The sequence below is a fragment of the Dermacentor variabilis genome, chromosome 1 (genome assembly GCF_050947875.1).
Source record: "Dermacentor variabilis isolate Ectoservices chromosome 1, ASM5094787v1, whole genome shotgun sequence".
Lineage (NCBI taxonomy): Eukaryota > Metazoa > Arthropoda > Arachnida > Ixodida > Ixodidae > Dermacentor > Dermacentor variabilis.
In genome coordinates this window covers 152,592,064-152,610,242 of record NC_134568.1, presented here as the reverse complement: position 1 = coordinate 152,610,242, position 18,179 = coordinate 152,592,064, and the positions used below count along the sequence as shown (strand labels likewise).

Sequence of the window (18,179 nt, the reverse complement as noted above, 5' to 3'; positions counted from 1 at the left end):
ATGTTGCATTATTTTAAGTGAGAAAATTGAGCCTATTTTAAGACCATGCATGGTCATTCCAACGACAAGTCTCATTCTAATAATAAAATAAAGATCATGCTCATGCTGAATTCTAAACTCATTCATTTTGTTGTTGTAAAGGAGTGCGACTCAGATTGTATCTTCTTGGCCTCTTTTTAGCCATGAAATGAGTTGAGCTTGAGCTTTCAGGGCTCCTGCATTCGTATTCCTACTATGGTACTTTGAGGTAGCAAGCACACGAGAGTGTATGTACAGCAAGTTTTTTAGGACTAGTCGGGGAAACCTGATTCTGGCATTGATCTCTTATTAAGTCTGCTATCTGAAATGCTCTCTGTGTACATTAACGATGCACCAGCCCACTAGGAAAGCACAATGGTGCCACTGCAGTGGATGAGCCAGCTGTGTATGTTCAAATGAGGACAGTCACAAAACAGGTCCTAAATATTTTTCATTTTCACTTATATATTTATATTACGCTTAAAAATCCTTCTGCACAGCAGAACAGTAACTACTTTTTCCAACATAAGTTTTTTTTTTTTTTTCCACACAAGAAATCTTAATTGAGACAAGGTGCAAAAATCTTGGGGATCAAGTTGCAACACGTTGCAAACTTTGAAAGTGTGTGGTACAGAGAACACAGTTTTCGACACTTTAACCCTTTTACTGGATCTACTGGAAAGCAGCCCTGTATCAGTTGCAGTGGTTAGGGTGGCTGAAGTGGGAGACATTGTGCAATGCTGATGACATCTTGCAGGTTCGACCCCCACAAAGGCTTCTTCTGCAAAGTGCTCTCCCAGAACAACCGCACCAAGTGCTTGGGACAGGGCAAAGGGCGCCTTTATCCACCCATGGACATTCGGGCTGAGAAGTTCCTCAAGGCCTACTACCTGTCACACAATGTGGCTCTCTCCAAGCTGTTCAACAACCTCAGGCAACCTCAGCCCCATTGGCTCAAAGAAGACCTTTCACGGGGATGAGTCTGTTTGCTTCTTCTGTTTGCCATTTTTGCCCTTATTAAAGGGCATGACAAAGTCAGGCTCTTCCCCTGGCCTAGCAATGCATCATGGAACACTGTGCCATAGTACCGCTTGTGCCAGCAAGCTTGACTGCCTTGTGGAAATTAATAGAAAAGAGGCACATAGGTCTTTTGCGCTCCATGTCATCCTGACATTTACCAGGAGTTTTCATGACGCTGTATAAACTAAGATGCTATACGGAAATTTCTTCATGAAATAGACCAGGGTCTTATTCTTGGGCCATTTGCCACTTGGTCTTTGTTTTTCAAGTGGAAAGAAAGAGCACATACTTTTTCAGTATTTTTGGAAAGGGTGAAAAAAATGAAGGAATGGCCTCCTCCCTGATTCAGCATTGCTGAAGGAGAGGTGCAGTTGCTGCAATCAGCTGACATTTGTGTCTGCATCTGCTCTCTGCACTATTTTATTCTTTAAGTTCTCACCTTGGTATAATTAGTGTTCAGATTTCATTAATGCACCATTCAGCAGTCGCCCTGGTATTCTTAAGTTGAGATTTTCATAAGTAGCTTATCATTATGCCGAGCTCGATTCACATATAAGTTGAGAAAGTTTGGTGCTTTGAGTGGCGTAAATCCTCTTTTCGTAACAACTACCTATTGTCTGTGAAAAGTTTGGGTCCTGATGTCCCTGCATTTTATAAGGACTAAATTGTTCGTATAGGTTTTCATATACAAGAAATGTCTGTGGGCTTGCCATTAGGAGCAGGAGTGTCCACTTTAGCCTAACTAAATGTGTGGTGCACTTGCACCTCTCTCATAAAAGGAACTGCTGATGCTCCTTGCCAAAGGCCTTGAGACCAGCAGCGCCTGGTGGAACATTGATGTTGTTTGTACCTATGTGCCGTGTGCTCCATTTGTGAATGCTGTGCCAGCTAGGGCAACTGATTGCTGCTGATATTTTTTGGACTCATGCCATGTGTCCTGAAGTGTGTCATTCTCCTTGCAGACATTTTATATACACAGTGGGAAAACACCTTTGCTCACTGGGTGTTTGACTTCTGCCAGTTAGTTGGCTTGGCTTTTCAGATGGCTTTTCATAGGTGGCTCAAACATGGTTTGCTCCTAAATATTGAAAACCTGGAGCAGTATGTTACCTTTTCTTTTTTACTGTTACATGTGCATTTATGCTCAGTTTATATAAATTACGTCAGTCTTTTAGCATCAGACTGGGTTAAGTATTGACAAATTGTGGACCTGAGACAGAAAGCAACTTAAGTGTCATATGTATATGTGGATGTTGTAATAGCCTGAAAGCTGTACTGAGCCAATTTATTTTCATAATATGCTATGGGTATATTTCGATTGACATTTCTTTTGTCTGTGCAGTGGTTGAAAAAAAATGTACATACAAAAGATGTCAAACTTGTAGTCCATATATGTAAATATTTTGCTATGTCGCTTTAGTTTTGCAGAAACATTCACAAGCATTTTGCAGATCAAACTCTCTTTTCTATAGTTATTGTGGTTTGCGTTTTACTCAAATTACACACTCCAAAGACGTATGCATTGCACTACTCACTGCAGCAATCTTGCAGTTAACTTTGCAGTTAATGCTTTATGTTTCATGTGACTCAGTTTGAAATCAAAAAGCTATTCGAAGCTATATGTGCTTTATTGAGCACAATACAGTCAAAACATGCCTACATTGGAATAAAAATTAAAATATACAGTGTATCTAGTAGAACCTCGCTGCTATGTTTCTGAGGGGAGGACGTTTAAGAAAAATTATTCAGGTAAGCATGTGATTTGAAGCCACTAAGAGGAATAATAGAGCTAAGACCTAGTACAAGGGCGTTTACCCCTGTACAGCCAAACCCACTTATCATCATCAGCCTATATTTAGGTCTTCTGCAGGATGAAGGCTTCTCTCAGCGATCTCCAATTATGCTTGTCTTGCACTAGCTGATTTCAACTTGCACCTGCAAATTTGCTTAACTTCATCATCCCACCTAATTTTCTGTCATCCTCAACTGCACTTCCCATCCCTTGGCACTCATTCTGTAACTCTAATGGTCCACCGGTTATCTGCCTTACACGTTACACAGGCTGCCAAACTCGATTTTCTTCTCCCAATGTCAACTAGAATATCAGCTAATTGACACATATAGTTTAACCCACTTATATCAATACTTATATGCCAAGAAAATCACATTGTTATAACTGGTAATCATTATAATTGGGATGTACAAAAAGAAACAGGTGGCAAGCATTCAAGCATTTTAACTAGACAGAAAGAAGTACTATATTTACTGGCACAACTTCAGCACCCTTTTTTCTTACTTTAGCACTTCGAAAAGGGGGTGCACAAATCACGCAAAAATTTTGCAAAAACGTCCTAAATGTCTACAGTGTACCCCCGGTTATACGTCCTCGGATTTTCAACGTCCCTGGTTTTACGAGAGATTAACGCAGTCCCGGTGAACTCCCCACCCATGCAAAACTGCAAAACCGGATGAATGAGAAGCTCCACCAGTTCCCAGCAGCTCCCTCACAGCACCGTCCCCTCCGTTAGGAAGGGGAGAGTGCCCCTTCACATGCGGAAAGCTCAGACTCATTTACGGGTTCCTTCCTTGTCTCCTTTTTTCCTTCCCTCGTATTCGCTGCCATCGCATTGTTCGTTTCCCTTCCCTCTCTTTACGTCACTCAACTGCCTCCCGCCTTCACCCCTTCTTTGCCGCCTGGTTGCACTTTCTCTGTTTCGGCATTTTCTCTCAGCAGTGCCTGCTCCTGTCACCGGGTGCATTCGTGTATACAACTGACAGTATTTTGAGCCCTGTGCCAAGCTTGCTAACTTCGTACACTGCCAAGAACACTGTCAGCCGCACACTTCAACATGTCCTGCGTGTCCAGTGCCGAGTCTCGTGCAAGTGAAACTACCTCCAAAAGCAAAAGCCCGAGAATACCCCCCTAGCACGTATAGAAGGCACGAGAGCATGTGCAAGAATCGAACCCATTACCCACCGGAAGGCCCGCAGATTGTGTCCGATACGCATGTTCACACATGCAGTTCGGAGCTTTGTATACGCGCGAGCACGCAGGACTTCTCACGCATATGTCGTTAGGTTTCTGGTCTCACATGGGTAGTCGTATCATGCCGATACTGCTGGCTGCTTATGAGCTTGTGCTGATGGGCTGCTGTGTGCAGGACAGGGAGCACAAAATATACTAGGAACAGTTTTTTTTCATTTTTTTTTTTTTCAAGAACCAGGGTGATAATTTACGGGTGTGCAAATAACCTAACCAGTTTTAACATTACTCAGGTGTAACAATGAGCAGCAGCTGTACCTTCAACTTTTGTGTGTGTCCTATGGTTAAATAAACCGCTTGTTCCCATGCCGCATTATTGGCTATAACAATTAAATCTGGCTACTTGGAGTCTGCACGTTTGTGCCACGCACCCTGCACGGCATGTTATTGTCAGTCCTCTCCGGTCTCCCTTCCACCCCTCTCAAGTCGGCTATAGGGTGAAAATTAGACTGGAGAGGTGCATGCGATGTCGGCAATATGACGCGTGCCATGCGGGATGCGCAGCTCAAAGGCGAGTGTGAAAAAGTGACTCATGCCTTTTGTGCTTTTCTTTTTGCAAGAATTTTGCATTCCATTTCCTTTCGGCGCACACATCCAGTAGCCAGATTTAATGGTTATAACCGACAAAGTGGCATGAGATCATTGTAGTAAGCGGTTTATTTTACCATAGAACACATACAAAACTTGACAGTGCATTGACTGCTCATTGTTATATCCAATATACCCTATTGTTAAAACCGGTATCGTTATAAGTGGGTTCGACTGCATTCAGAAATGCATCTTTAAGCTGATGCTTGATTTGGACTAAATAATGCACGTCGTGAACGTGCCTAATAAAGCACCGCGAGTGTTTTGAGCATGTTCTTGCCAGGTGTCATTTAAATGAAGTCAAGCATGTGCTACAGTTAAGGACGCACTTCAGAATACTAGGGTTAATGATGTTTTCGCTCATTCAAAATATATTGGTTACCTTCTACAGGCACATGTTCCAACTCGTTGAGAGGAGAGTTTCTTTTAAGAGGCCTTGAATATGGTCTGCCATTCTTACCGTTCAAGAAACTACACAGCTGTCAAAACCTGCAACTGCCTGAGTGAGAGCAGCTGCTGCAGTAACTTCTTTCCTGCCACTGTCATTGCAATAGAAGACTTCATCTTCTTGCACCTCTGGCATGATTTCTGCCACACTTTAGGGTTGTGCTCTGGGATGTTGATAACTTCCTTACAATTAAGCCAACTTACGCTGCTTTCGGTCACAAGAAATGTTTGCTGTAAGAGAGGTTCATTTCACTTGCCCTTGACCCAACAAAGCACAAACACCACTCCACATCAAAGAAAATTAAATCAACTTGTCCACATTTATTTCTGGCCATGGAAAGTATATTGGTTAATTATAAATTACAGTTAATTAATTAGTCATTGATTTGCATAACAATCTACAACTGAAAACTCCCTTCAGGGTATAAAAGATGCCACTATGGGCTCTACATCAAGATTCCAGCACGTAAATCAGAACCTTTAGGCATCAAATTCAGCATATCAAAAATGGTTACGTAGGGCTTCGTGGTGTTAAAACAACCCTTGAGGGAGTTGTTAGATTGTATGATTGTTTAACATGTGAAAATAATGCACAGAGTGATCTTTTGCCAAAAGCATGTTATTTCTTTGCTTATGTTATTACATTGCTTATGTTATTTCTTTGCTTTAAAACATGCTTAATTCTTTTGTTAGCATAGGAAAATGGCCATTTTTCAGGAACCAAGAAAAAAAGTTTTTCTTTTTTTTTTGTCTCCATAGACAAGGTTACAGCATATAATGTTGTATTATAAATTGTATAAATCTAGTTGTTTTCCATAACCTGCAAGAAAGAAACCTGTAATAAGTAATGAAAAAACGTTTATGAAGCCAGCATATTCATAGCCACTTAAGAAAGAAAAGTCTATATATCAACAAAAAATGTCAAAAGCTATTCAGAATATACGTTTCAACGACAAATGTTCCAAGAATAGTAACATACTGAAATCCGATTGAAGTCTTCAATCACCAGCGATCAGTTAGAATAGGCGTGGCAGCAAAAGAGTTCACTATAGATTAGAAATGTTGTGGGTTCACTCCCACCGCAACCAGACAGCCACTGGTTTAAATGGGCACAAGCATGCCCCAGCCTCACGTTCGGCATTCTTCAGGGGTGATACGCTTGGGAACGGAGCCTGCCCCCTAAATTCCTGTCGAAACCTTCGTGAGCACACAAAAAAAGAGGTTTGGGCCACTCCCATGGCAGCCATTTCCCATGTGGCATCTCAGTGCACCTATTAGGTGGGAATGCCGTTGTGTTGGAACAAACTCCCCTTTTCAAGCATTGAGGTCCCATAATTTCCGAGCACCTAGCCAGGAGCGCACTTGTGCCTATTTTATCAGTAGGTGCCCAGCTGCAGCACTATTCTGCCTCCCACAGCTCCAGTGGATGCCCTTCAACAAGGCTGTCTGGGATTAGACAAAGGGCACTCGGAGACCATCCACATGGTCCCTATACGCCCCCTTTCGAGATGCGGACCCCCACAAGTAGCCACGCACCAGACCGGGGGACATCTTTACCCATTAGAAAACCCAGTGGGTTTCCACCGGCACCAGGGTTTGAACCCAGTGCCTCCCTCATTCAAGGCAGATGCACTACCACTAGGCTATCACTGCTGCTAACTAGTTGGTACATATCTACTAGAATGCTTGGGGACGGTGTGAAACTGTGGGACAAGATTAGACTGCACAAGCACAGTCTTGTCTGTGCTCGTGTTGTCCCTCTAAACATTCAGCTGACAAGGAAGGAAACCATGAAAGTTCAAACAATCTCTAGTGTGTTTAGGACACCCCCTACCTCCACACCCCCCGCCCAGTGCACTTAACATGCTTTTCCTCTCATTTTCAAATGCACAAGGTAAGAGGGCTTCCTTCACACCTCTTGATTTACACGTTGGGTCGTTGTGATGAAATTGTGCCACAGTTTTGTCTGCCTATTTTATCCAAACTGGCACAGCAGCCGTGTCATTGTACATGGGGGGCAGTCTGTAGGCTCCTTACAGAGATTTTTGGTTAAAGAAGACTTTTTTTATTAAGTAAAAATTCACTTAAAGGGAGCTGTTATAAGTGGCACAGTAAAACATGCCATCTGTCACTCCTGGAACATACCATCTAATCAACATTTGGGGAATTAGGAAATTGTGTCATCAGGATCATAGGGACAGGCAAAGAAATAGGGGTATTTTTGGCATGCCCTATTATGTGCCTGTGAACCCCAAAAATTCTGTACATGTCAGCGAGGTTCTACTTTTGGTATACAAAAGTGGGGACAGTTATTGACAAAGAAGTACATTGGAGTTAGTGACCTGCTTTCATGAACTACTTAAATGGAGTTGTGGAGAAAAATAGTCATGTACATGTATTCATTTTTGTTAATGTTTGTGTCATTAATATTATGTTTTTCTGTCGTGTGAGTGGTCTCGTAAAGTTGATCTTGTCATACACTTGCATGGGTCCCATATTATCGTGGGGCACTGGGGTAATATTAGGGTTAGTTATGATCTGTTGCTTTGCTCATGTTGTTGGCATCTAATACACAGGCACTGACACACAGAGGCTGCCAGTAAGTTTCCTACTGGTTGTACCATGGCACCACTGAATCTGTTAGAGCAAGCCAGGGTAGCTGTGCAACCTAAATGTTTGGGGGCAACAGAAGAGCAAAACAGGTTGCTTTCTAGTGAATCATGGAGAAAGAACAGATTGCATTTGTGAAAGAAATAAAAAAAGAGCTACTGACAGGCTACATGATCTGGATGATGATATAATTACTTCCACAGTATGGAATACACATTCTCAACATTATAATGGTTTCTTAAGAGTGATATGTCAGAACTAGCTGCTATTTTTGTTTGATGCATAGTTTCTTACGCTTTTGCTGGTTCATGCAGCTATCGGTACTCCAACAACTGTGTTATTTAATTGGGATGATTAAGAATATGGTTGGTATTCAAGCTTGAGGGCAACTTTCTGAGGACTTGGTTGTGGGAAAAATGTGAGGGCTGTCCTCACATAACAAATCTCAACATCTAAAATTTTTCCTCTGTTTCTATAGTGATATTTCTTTAATCTTTAACTCAAATTAATAATTTAAGGAAGGAAAACTGTCTCAAATTTTGTTGTTGGTGCTCCTAATATATGGCATAAACAATTCTGCTGCAATAAAGTAGAGGTTTCTTTTTTTAACTGTGTTTATAATCGGTACTTCTATTTCCTTTTGTGCACCTTAATGGCCGATGCAACTGCACCTCATGAAATAGAAAAGATAAAATGTACTGCTCTCAGTAGGCACATTTCATAAAGAATGTTGTAAAGCTACATTTTCCAAAAATGAACCCTTAAATACTGTTTTCTTGCACAATGATGCACATGGGGCCTCTCCAGTTTACTTGGATCAGACAACAGCCTGAGAACTTTTATTAGAGAGAAAACTGTCTCATTATCACATTAGCTAACTGCTGGTGACTACCCAAGAAACCTCCGGAATTTGGACTTTCCTTTGCGCTTTGTGAGAGGTGACCATAGTAAACAATTCTTGCGCAGTAAATGAAGACTTTTTTGGTTCTTGCCCTTGCCAGTAGTGACATTCAGTAGCAGTGTTTTAAGGTCACTAGTGTCCCTTAACATGGCCATTTATGTTTATGGGGATGAGATAGTCAGCAGTTTCTGAAATTTACGAATATATAATTTACTATTCAAATATGGGCTGGCTGCCTTTTTCTATTAGCCTCTCCTCCCCTAGCAAACAACCGTGTACTTAGTTTGGTGGCACTGCCATCAGCATTGAGCGTACAGCTGCTATTCACATAGCTGCACATAAAATCAATTTGTCAAATAATTAATCATCTCAGGTTCGCTGCATTATGTTCCCTGCCTCATGTAAAGAAAAACAAACCAAACGCATGCCACTGGCAAGAGATCCTCGCTATAGTCGTAAACAACTCAAGATTTCAGAGTGGAAAAGCTTCTTCTGCGAAGCACATTAGGCCACCCACGTGCTTAGTATGTAGTTGTTTTCAGAAAGAAGCTTTCTGGGCTCTTGCACAATAAGAACTACAATAATAAAGGATTTTGAATAGTGCTAGTACGCAAGTAGACTACAAGGAAAGACAGACCTGTCCTTGTATTCTACTCATGTGCGTGCGCTATTCAAAATCCCTTGTCATTGTATACCAACAGGCCCAAATTACTGCGGTATTGTACAATAATAAACTTTGAAATATTCCAATCAATAAAATTGAAGTTCTATGCGTGAATGCATTATGAGCCACCCGGCTGGTGGACATGTGGCTGTGCCATCATAGGATAAGTAGGCTAAACTTCTACCAGAGGAAATGGCATGTTTTGAACATATATAGTGCCAGATGTCATACCACTCATTTGCCCTACAAAATTTTGCTGCGACTTCAACATTGACCGTGACAATAGCTTGTATATGTTGAAGTAGGAATACTGTGTTAGAAATTGTCACAAGTGCCGACAGCCTGCTACATCTTAACTAAAGTTAGACTGCTTTAAACAGGAAAAGGCATGTACGCATGCATTACTAGTACACAATTCAGTGTTCATGTACCCTTCTGCAACTGCAGCAGCTCTCCAAAGCATTTTAAAGCTTGAAGTTGCAATGTGAAACAAAGTTTTATTATGGTGCAGGTCCTTTGTGCTGGCATGAAAAGGCAAAGAGAAGCTTTTTTTAACTGTTCACTATTGGCAGCCAGGTGCAGTCAGACATGCTCATGCCATGCGCATGCCATCTTGATCACATGTGGCCACTTAAACTCATGGTCACTTAAGTCAGTGTAGCGTGACTGACTGGTGATTGAATGTATTTGAGGTGTATTTGCCGCTGCATTCTTATCCTGTGACTGATGATAGGCTTCCTATCTTATGTCATTTTTCTCCTTTTAGAGGGCAGCATAGGCCACCATTGTGCTTTGAATAATGCCATCCAAGAACTGTGAGCCCCAATCAACAATATTTAAAAGGAAGCAATTTCATTCTTTCTACCATGCAGCAGATACTTTATGAACATAATCAGAAGCCACCTTAATTTGAGGCAGCTTTTTTTTTCTTTCTTGCCATTGTAACCTGGTGACTGATATTTAGCAGTTCATATTTGACAAATTATTAACCATCCAGTTTATTCGGACATTGCGAATACATCTTAGGTCCATGACAACATGACCTGATTATCTTTGCTCCAAGCTTTTTACCAGTTTTCTTTTTCGTTAACTTTACAAGAACGTTCTTGCTTTGCAGCCCTATTCAGCTGATAAAGAAATTATTCCAAGAATGCTTTTTATTTTTATTTTGTTTAGTTGAACCAGGAAACCAGAGGCCACAGCTCTACAAATAAACTCTTAAGTGTGCGCCTTTTGCTCATATACCTGATATGACGCATGGGTAGAAGGCTAGAATATTGTACACAAAAGCTGTATGTTTACACTTTCTGAACTGTGCCATACTGAATGAAATGTGTTATGGATAGTATGCTGTTTCTTTTTGTTCCTGAAGGCTGTGTGTAGTGCAGCAAGGGAGTTTGTGTTCTTTACCTGTATAATTGTAAAGTGAGTGGCAGCAAATCAAGTGGTGTGCTGGGATTCATCCATTTTCCAGCAGCTAGTGCCTGAAAGCAAGAATCCAGTCTTCTGCCTCTATGGAGCGAGCGTGTTGGCAGCATGGCATGCACAGTGCTATCAGTGATGGTGCATATGATTTGCTAACGAGCAGATGCAAGGAATCGCAGCTCATTACCTGTAATGGTAAAGCACAAGCGGTGTGCTGCATCTCCCTGCTGGGTGCATTCATGACCCCGCATTCACTAACAAACCACTAGTCTTTCAGGGTGACATTTGCGACAGAAGTGCCATACATTAAACTGCCAGTGAAGCTGTTTTATGTGCCTCATCTTCCAGAATTTTGCCCTCCCTCTACGACGCCTTCCTCCTCTGTACCAAGTCATGTCTGTTCTTGACTCGTGACAATCTCATTCAATTAGATTGTCTACGGGTCTGTTAATTTCTTTTGTCTGGCTTGACGTGGTTTTAGTATTTTATTGCATGGTGCTAGAAGCTCTTTCAATTCAGAATAGAAGGCAATAGATATTTCTTGTCTATTGTGTTCATATTACTGTGCATTATTTTCTGCGTAATACAGAAGTGTTTGCAATGGAAGTGATTTTATGTCTTTGCCTTTTTTTTAGTACAGTTATAAACATATGGTAATGTCATACTTGGTGGTTTGGGTTTGTCTATCTCAGGGTAGATTGAAAGGCTGGTGGAATTTGTTTGCCTAATTTAATTATTGATGTGTGTAATGTCTTACTGTTTGTTCTTGTTGACTTTTGTCTAATGTACTGTAGAGAGTTAGAGAAATGCGTTCATTAAAAGGCTGCAGATTGTTTTGAAACATGAGGCCACAGCAAGAACAAAAAGCTAAAAAAACGAAGTGACAGTGGTTCAAGACCATCTGCTTGGCTTTTCTTTTGCTTTATGAAGCAGGCTGATGTCTGTTCATCAAAATGAAAAAGCTTGTCATTTGTTTTTTTCACTGGCTCAGAAGTGCTAGCCACAGCAGTTGTATGAAATCCTGCCTGCACAAATGCCACCCATCTGAGTTTCTACTTGCAGTATTTTTTGGCAATGCTGTTGTTCTTATATTTATACACTTGTCGTGATTACTACTTACTAAATGTCTGCAGATGTAATGTGTGTCCTTAGGCAACTTTTGGTACGAGAAAGGCACTCCTGGCACCAGCTGGCCAAGGCCCTGTGCCAGTCACGTCTTTTATCTCGTGTGGCCGTCCCAGTGAAGAAGCGAGGCAAAGAACTTTGAATATTTATTCAAAAGCTTGTGCACATGCATAAAGGTGTACATTTAATTTTAATTAAGCTGGCATCAACCACTAATGAATTTTGGCTCCTTATATTGCTTCTTGTTTTGTACTATTTGTGTAGCAGCTGCTCTTTGTCTGTGGAAATGTGAAATAGCATTAGTTACTGAGCTTATGGGGCAAAAGAGTCTTAAAAAAAAAAGATTGGATGGCACAATAGGCTTGCATGAAACCATTAAAGTCTGGAGGTTTCCAGCTTTTGGGGTCTGTTCAGCGGCTAGTGTTTGGACTGCAGTTCTCATACAGCAGCATGTTTCAAGGGTGTACAGAAAATTTACTGTTATAGCATCGTAAATATACAATGTTTCCCATTGTTATTTGACTTTGTTTATGCCATCTTTTTATTTGCTTTCTGTGAAAGCTTCATATGCTAGCAAGTTGTAAGAAATAAAATGTGTGCATATTGTACATTACAGTTTGCAGATGTGTGTTATAATTTGCATGATTCAGCCTTGCTTTGTTTGCAATGTATATGTGCTAAATTGCCACAAAATTTATTGATGTTTTAAAGCCATGAACACCTATGTTCCCTGTGTTCACTAGTTATATTGCCCACAATAAAAATGAAAGCAGTTGATGTTGTGACTCAAGTTTGTGAAGGTTGAACAGTTCTAGCTAATGTTGGAACTTACCACCAAGAGTTGGCTTAGAACCGCTGAGAACCATCGCATAGCCATTCAAAAGTAATCCAAACACTTTTTACCCCAATTACCTTAAAACTACCCTCAAATGTTGAAGCTTTTGGGGCAAAGGGCTCATGTGAAAAATGGCGTGTTAACATGTAAATGGCTTCGTACTGTGTATAGCACAGTTTTCTGGGCTTGGTGTTGTGAAGGGCAGCTTCAGGACATGTCTTCAGTACTGTAATGTGCCAGCATTAATTAGTTAATAACCATGAAGTGAGCTCCATGGGAGCCATGTATTGAAAGTTGGAGAACTGTGGCCTTGTGTGCATAAAGAGCCACAACCACATCACATCAAACTACAAGCTGTCTTTTGCAGCAAAAGCCATGAACAAGTAGCTTGCGATGCTCCATCATCTCAGATGATCAGCTTTTTTGGCTGTTCCCATGTGAACTCAGACCGACCAAAATGTCCATATGCGCTGGTTCTCCTGTAGATGGGCTCCTTTAGCTTGAGGTCTCTGTAACATAACAATTCGTGTGAGTTCCCCCAAGTTTCTCCTCTTTTTTTTTTCTTTAGACAAAGCTCCTGCAGACACTTAGCTGCTGATCATTTTACAGAATCGTACATGGCAACATCCTGTAAAGGTAGGCTCAACATTCCTGTATTGCAGGTTATAATTGTTTGTTGCTAATCGTGCTTGTAGCACAGGTTTTTTTTTTTTTGTATTGTGCTGTAGACATTGCTTGCAAAGGCCTATTTCTTGTGCAATTTGCAAATTACCTGCAGTTGGAAAAAAAATGGGTCCCACAATTAACGTGAATGTTGAGTAATGAAATTAGATATCTACCCACGTCATAAAATATATTGTCTTGCCAATAGTTTCGGAATATCAAAATTGAATGGAACAAGTAAAAATTTTGCTCGTGGAAAAGTTGCCAGTAGTATATGGTGTCCCAGAAAGAAAGTTGCATACATTGACACTGCTTGGTACCTAAAATCTGTAACGACGAAAGCTTAGCCCAACAGATGACCGCGATCCCTAAAAGTAATACCATATTCTCACGAATATAACGCGAGATTATATATATATATATATATATATATATATATATATATATATATATATATATATATATATATATATATATATATATATATATATATATATATATATATAATTTTACCGTTCTCGCTTTTGCAAGTGGGGTGAGCTCGCCTACCAAGCGTAAGCTTGCGGGAAAGCCATCTTTCGTTAACAAGGGGCACGGGTTTGCGAATGACGAGAGACCAGTTCGGTGCAACGACTTCGAGGCGGTGGTGCAGAGGGGTTCAAATACAGCAAGAACGCTTATGCATGCATAATGAGCATGGTGTAATGTTCGGGCAGAAAACAAGGCGAAACAAGAAACAAACCCCAAGACAAGAGCCCAACATTCGGCACAGCGCGGCACGGTACTGGCCAAATGCTGACGCAACAGCGGGCAATGGTGTGCAGTCTCTGTGGCATCTTCCGGCATGCAGGAGGGATCATGACGTCAGGCAGTCAGCCTTCGCAAGGCAGCTTCTGACGCCGTTCTGTCCCACTTATTCACTCGGGTAAATCATGGGAAATGCTCGCATCGCGCGTTCAATCCTGGGAGCAGCAGTTCATACGTGGCTTAGTTCGTGGCAGGTTTGGGCGCCGCAGGCGGCCGGAGTTTCCGCCGCCTTCTCCAGGCCGTGCCGCTTGCTTTCTGCTTGCCGCATTTGATGCATTCTCGGCATCGATAACTGGAAACATTGTTGCCTTTGCAGCGGCGCAGCAGAGAAGCGGGCAGACTTACGTTCAAGCCGCACTCCACAGTACACGCTGCGGTCGTGCGTAAAACTGCACGGGTGGCACACAGGTGCACGAATTTCGGTTTATACAGCTTGTGTGGAACCAGTGTAAACCTAAATTTGGCACTTGTGTGCGACATGTGCAGTTTTCCGCACGACTGTAGGCGTGCGGTTCGAGCGCCGAGTGGAGCGACTTGAAAACACTGCTTGCCATCACGTGTTTCTCAGTTTCTCTCCATCGTGTTTGTAGGCCTGTGTTTCGGGGCCGCGCCTTCTCCACAATGCTCACTTAAAGTTGCGGAAACGATTGAGTTAAGCTCTATGACATTTTTAAACCTGCTAGGTTTCTTTTTCGAGTTGGCCAAGCTCTCGCGCTGTGTCCATCCACTTGGTCAATTCTTCACGTTTCGTGATTGCGTTATCTTGTATCTGCTAATATAGTGGTGTCGGTAGCGGTATAATCTTCACAATTTATGCCTTTTTCTGTGTCTTTGTTTCTTTTTGCCAAATGAGCCTTACGCAACACGTTTATAGCGCACTGTTGGCCACCACCACGAGATGAATTGCCACCGGCACTGCTTTTCCTTTCTACCTGGGGTGCCTTGATGTGCAGGCATCGGGGCACCCTATGTCTAACTTTCTTCTGGGACCTTTCGAACAACACCAAATATGAATTTTCGCAAAATAAAATAATAATATAGAATATTTGATAATTATTGATGAATGAAATGTATAAGGGGAGGACAAGATGCAAGTTACGTCGCGATATGCCGGGTGTTTCACTTAACTAGAGGTATTCGCCGAGACGTCGGTGCGCCGCCGCCGATGTTTCTTGTCGGCGACATCGGCGCGCTATTTAAATAGTAATAAAGATTTCTAAGTCAATCCAGCTACGTTTGAGGTTTTGTGTTGTCCTGTTTAATTCTTTTGCCTGTCCCAAGCATAGAATCATGTCAAGCAGGGGAGCAATGAAGCAACACAATAAAAACGAGTGACCCTGCTCTCCACGTGCGTGTCGTCACAATTCAGCGCAACGTGAGATTCTGAAACTTCCTCAAAAGCGCAATATAGCGTAACGAGAATAAACAGCGACTTCCGAACGTTGGAATCGCGGCTTGAGGGTCGTGGAAACTGTAGTTGCGGGTAGAATCGCCGATATGTCTGAAAGCGGCATCAACGCGAGAGATGCAACTTGTAGCAAGGTAGAAATTTCTGGTCCCGATGGGCCTAAGATGCCGGTTGGAAGTTATCGCATTATTCTGGCCGTTGCATTCGAAGGAGTTTCTACATGTAAAAAATATATTTAACATGTGTACTGCATGGTGCTGTTTCTTTGTAGTATTCATATAAATAATTGAATGCAACTGATACCCATAGCTACACTGAACTATAAAACAGTTTCAACGTGCAGATAAAAAAAAAGGACATTTCTCTTTCGGGAATAATTGTGCATCCGAGAAATGCCTGCATTTCTACTAATCCACACTTCATTCATTCAACGTGTTGACGACGAGTTAACAAATTGAGCAAATTTTTCTACCGCATCATACCTCGGCTGAAAAAAAAATTCACCTGCTGCAGAAAAAAAATTCTTTTACTTCAGGGAAAAAAGACTAAGAAAAGTTACATAAGCAAAAGGTTATTAATATTCAGAACAAGTGATTTCACTGATTGTCCAGTCGGGAATGTGCGTTATAACTACTGCTGATTGGTTAACGGCTTAATGGCTGAACCCAGCAAAAGTTGGTCACAGCATAGGTCTGCTTTTTTTTTTTTTTTTTTTTTTGCGTAAAGCATATTGTAAAAACGCAATCTCATTCCGGACAAGTGGGAGCAAAGTTACCCTATCTAGATAGTGTCACGTGCTACGGTAAGACGAATTCACTGACTTTGCTCAATGGAGCAAAACCAGCAAGGCTCTGCATATTCGTGCTGGATGGAATATACAAACACTCAACATAGACGCTTTTAGAAAGGTGCCCTTTTTTTTTTTAATATGCAGGCTGAAAAGCAAACGACTTGCAAAACGTTTTGTATTTCTCTCACTGTCAACACCTTTGTATTCGGACCTCTCAACCCTTAATGCGAAAAGGCCAGAATTTCAACCAGTTTAGCAAAGAAGGGTGTAGCGAAGCAGCTTTTTTAATTTGTGGTTTCCGTTTCCACGCCGCCTGCGCCGCCGCCGATGAATACCCAGCGCCGCGCCGGTATGGCCCCTCTAGCCACCATAGCGCCGGCGCGCCGGCGACGAAATTAGGGTGCCTAGGGTGCCTCGATGCGCGAGTCCCCCTCTGCCGCTCCCACGGAGCGGCGGAGGCACCATCAAGGCACCCAGACGAAATCGACCACCATGCTGCTGCCAGTCGAAACCGACACGGCGCATACCTCTACATGTAACTAGAACCAAATTTAAAAATAGTGCTGTACCTCATACGAATGAGACCAACAGCGTATTGTTTGCAGTTGTCTTGAGTTAATTTTTTTAAGAGCAACTAGTTATTTAATTACGTTTAATCATGCAAAATTTGAAATATTCGCTTTAGGGCATAAGTCGTATTTGAAAAGTTCTAGAGCGTGCTGAGAACAACACCGAATGAAGTTTTCTCCGGGACGTTATCTCAAATTTCCGTGGTTCTTCTTCTCCGAGTTCTGATGGAAGCGCGCGAAATATATATTTATAAAAAAAAATTACGTCACTGCGCTTTTGCGCGTCTGTATGGCAGCGCTCTCAGTCGTGTTTGGAAAGAACTGAGCCCGGCTTGTCAATTGTAAAGAGAGAAAGCTATTGTCAATGTCGTCCAACGTTACGTCCCCACCGCCGTCGTGGAGATCGAAATCCGCCACGGTCCCAAATGATAAACGTTATAGGCAGCTGCTGAACACGGATGCAAACACACTTGGGCTTTCGACGGGCATGCGGGCTTCGTTCTTTTGAAACATGATTGAGCGTGCTGCTATCCAGAGGTGCAAGCGCGCACTGACGTCTTTATTTTCATGTGTAGCGGGATTCTTCAGAGCACGGAAAAATGAACCGCCTAAAAGATAGCGTCTAGAAACAACTTAAGTCCACTTATCCCCTAATGGTTCAATCAAATATTTAAAATTTATCATAAGTAAACCTAACTAATTAGCTAACTAATCGAACTTCCAGAAATATTCTGAGTAATTCAAGACGACTACCAACAATATGCCGTTGGGCTGAATTCGTCTAATCGTGGTATTTTTAAAGTTTGCTTCTAGTTACGTGAAGCACAACTGAAAGTACAAGTGTGCGCCGTCGGCCAGTCATCCTTGTCCACAATCACATGCGCGCGCGCGTGGTTTTCGCGCAGTGCGGGGCTGCTCGCCCTGATAGCGCTTCTTTCCTCGTCCGACCCGCTGCAGCGCCATTATGCCGTTACTGTGGCTATATAGCGCCGTCGTCGCTCGTGCAGCGCGATAAATGGCCGACGTGTGCTCGGTTTCCTGACCTGTATGGCTTTGTTTTTTTTTTCTACGAAGAGCTTGCAGTGTGTAAACGTAACCGTGTACAGCGCCAGGAATATATCTCACTGCACGAGCGGCACTACAGCTGGCCACCATAAGGTGGTGGGAATGGCGCTGCAGCGGGTCGCACGAGGCCGAACAATATCGAGTACCGCTCGCAGTAAGGCCAGCGGCCCCGCACTCTACGTGAAAATCGTATCCGCGCGC

The 18,179-nt window shown here is 42.3% G+C and overlaps 2 protein-coding genes across 2 annotated transcripts in view; one reads left to right on the top strand and one right to left on the bottom strand.

Annotated features, from left to right (window-relative positions):
- The window catches only part of sfl (N-deacetylase and N-sulfotransferase sfl), an 89,734-nt gene extending 76,941 nt beyond the window's left edge, over window positions 1-12,793 (top strand). Inside the window, exon 16 of the mRNA XM_075697677.1 lies at window positions 776-12,793. Coding sequence (XP_075553792.1) covers window positions 776-998 — 223 coding nt within the window. The 3' untranslated portion in view covers window positions 999-12,793. The remainder of the gene's footprint in view (window positions 1-775) is intronic.
- Window positions 11,975-18,179, bottom strand: part of LOC142586800 (S-adenosylmethionine synthase-like) — a 38,542-nt gene continuing 32,337 nt past the window's right edge. Inside the window, exon 9 of the mRNA XM_075697682.1 lies at window positions 11,975-13,185. Within this exon, the coding sequence (XP_075553797.1) occupies window positions 13,083-13,185 (103 nt within the window). The 3' untranslated portion in view covers window positions 11,975-13,082. The remainder of the gene's footprint in view (window positions 13,186-18,179) is intronic.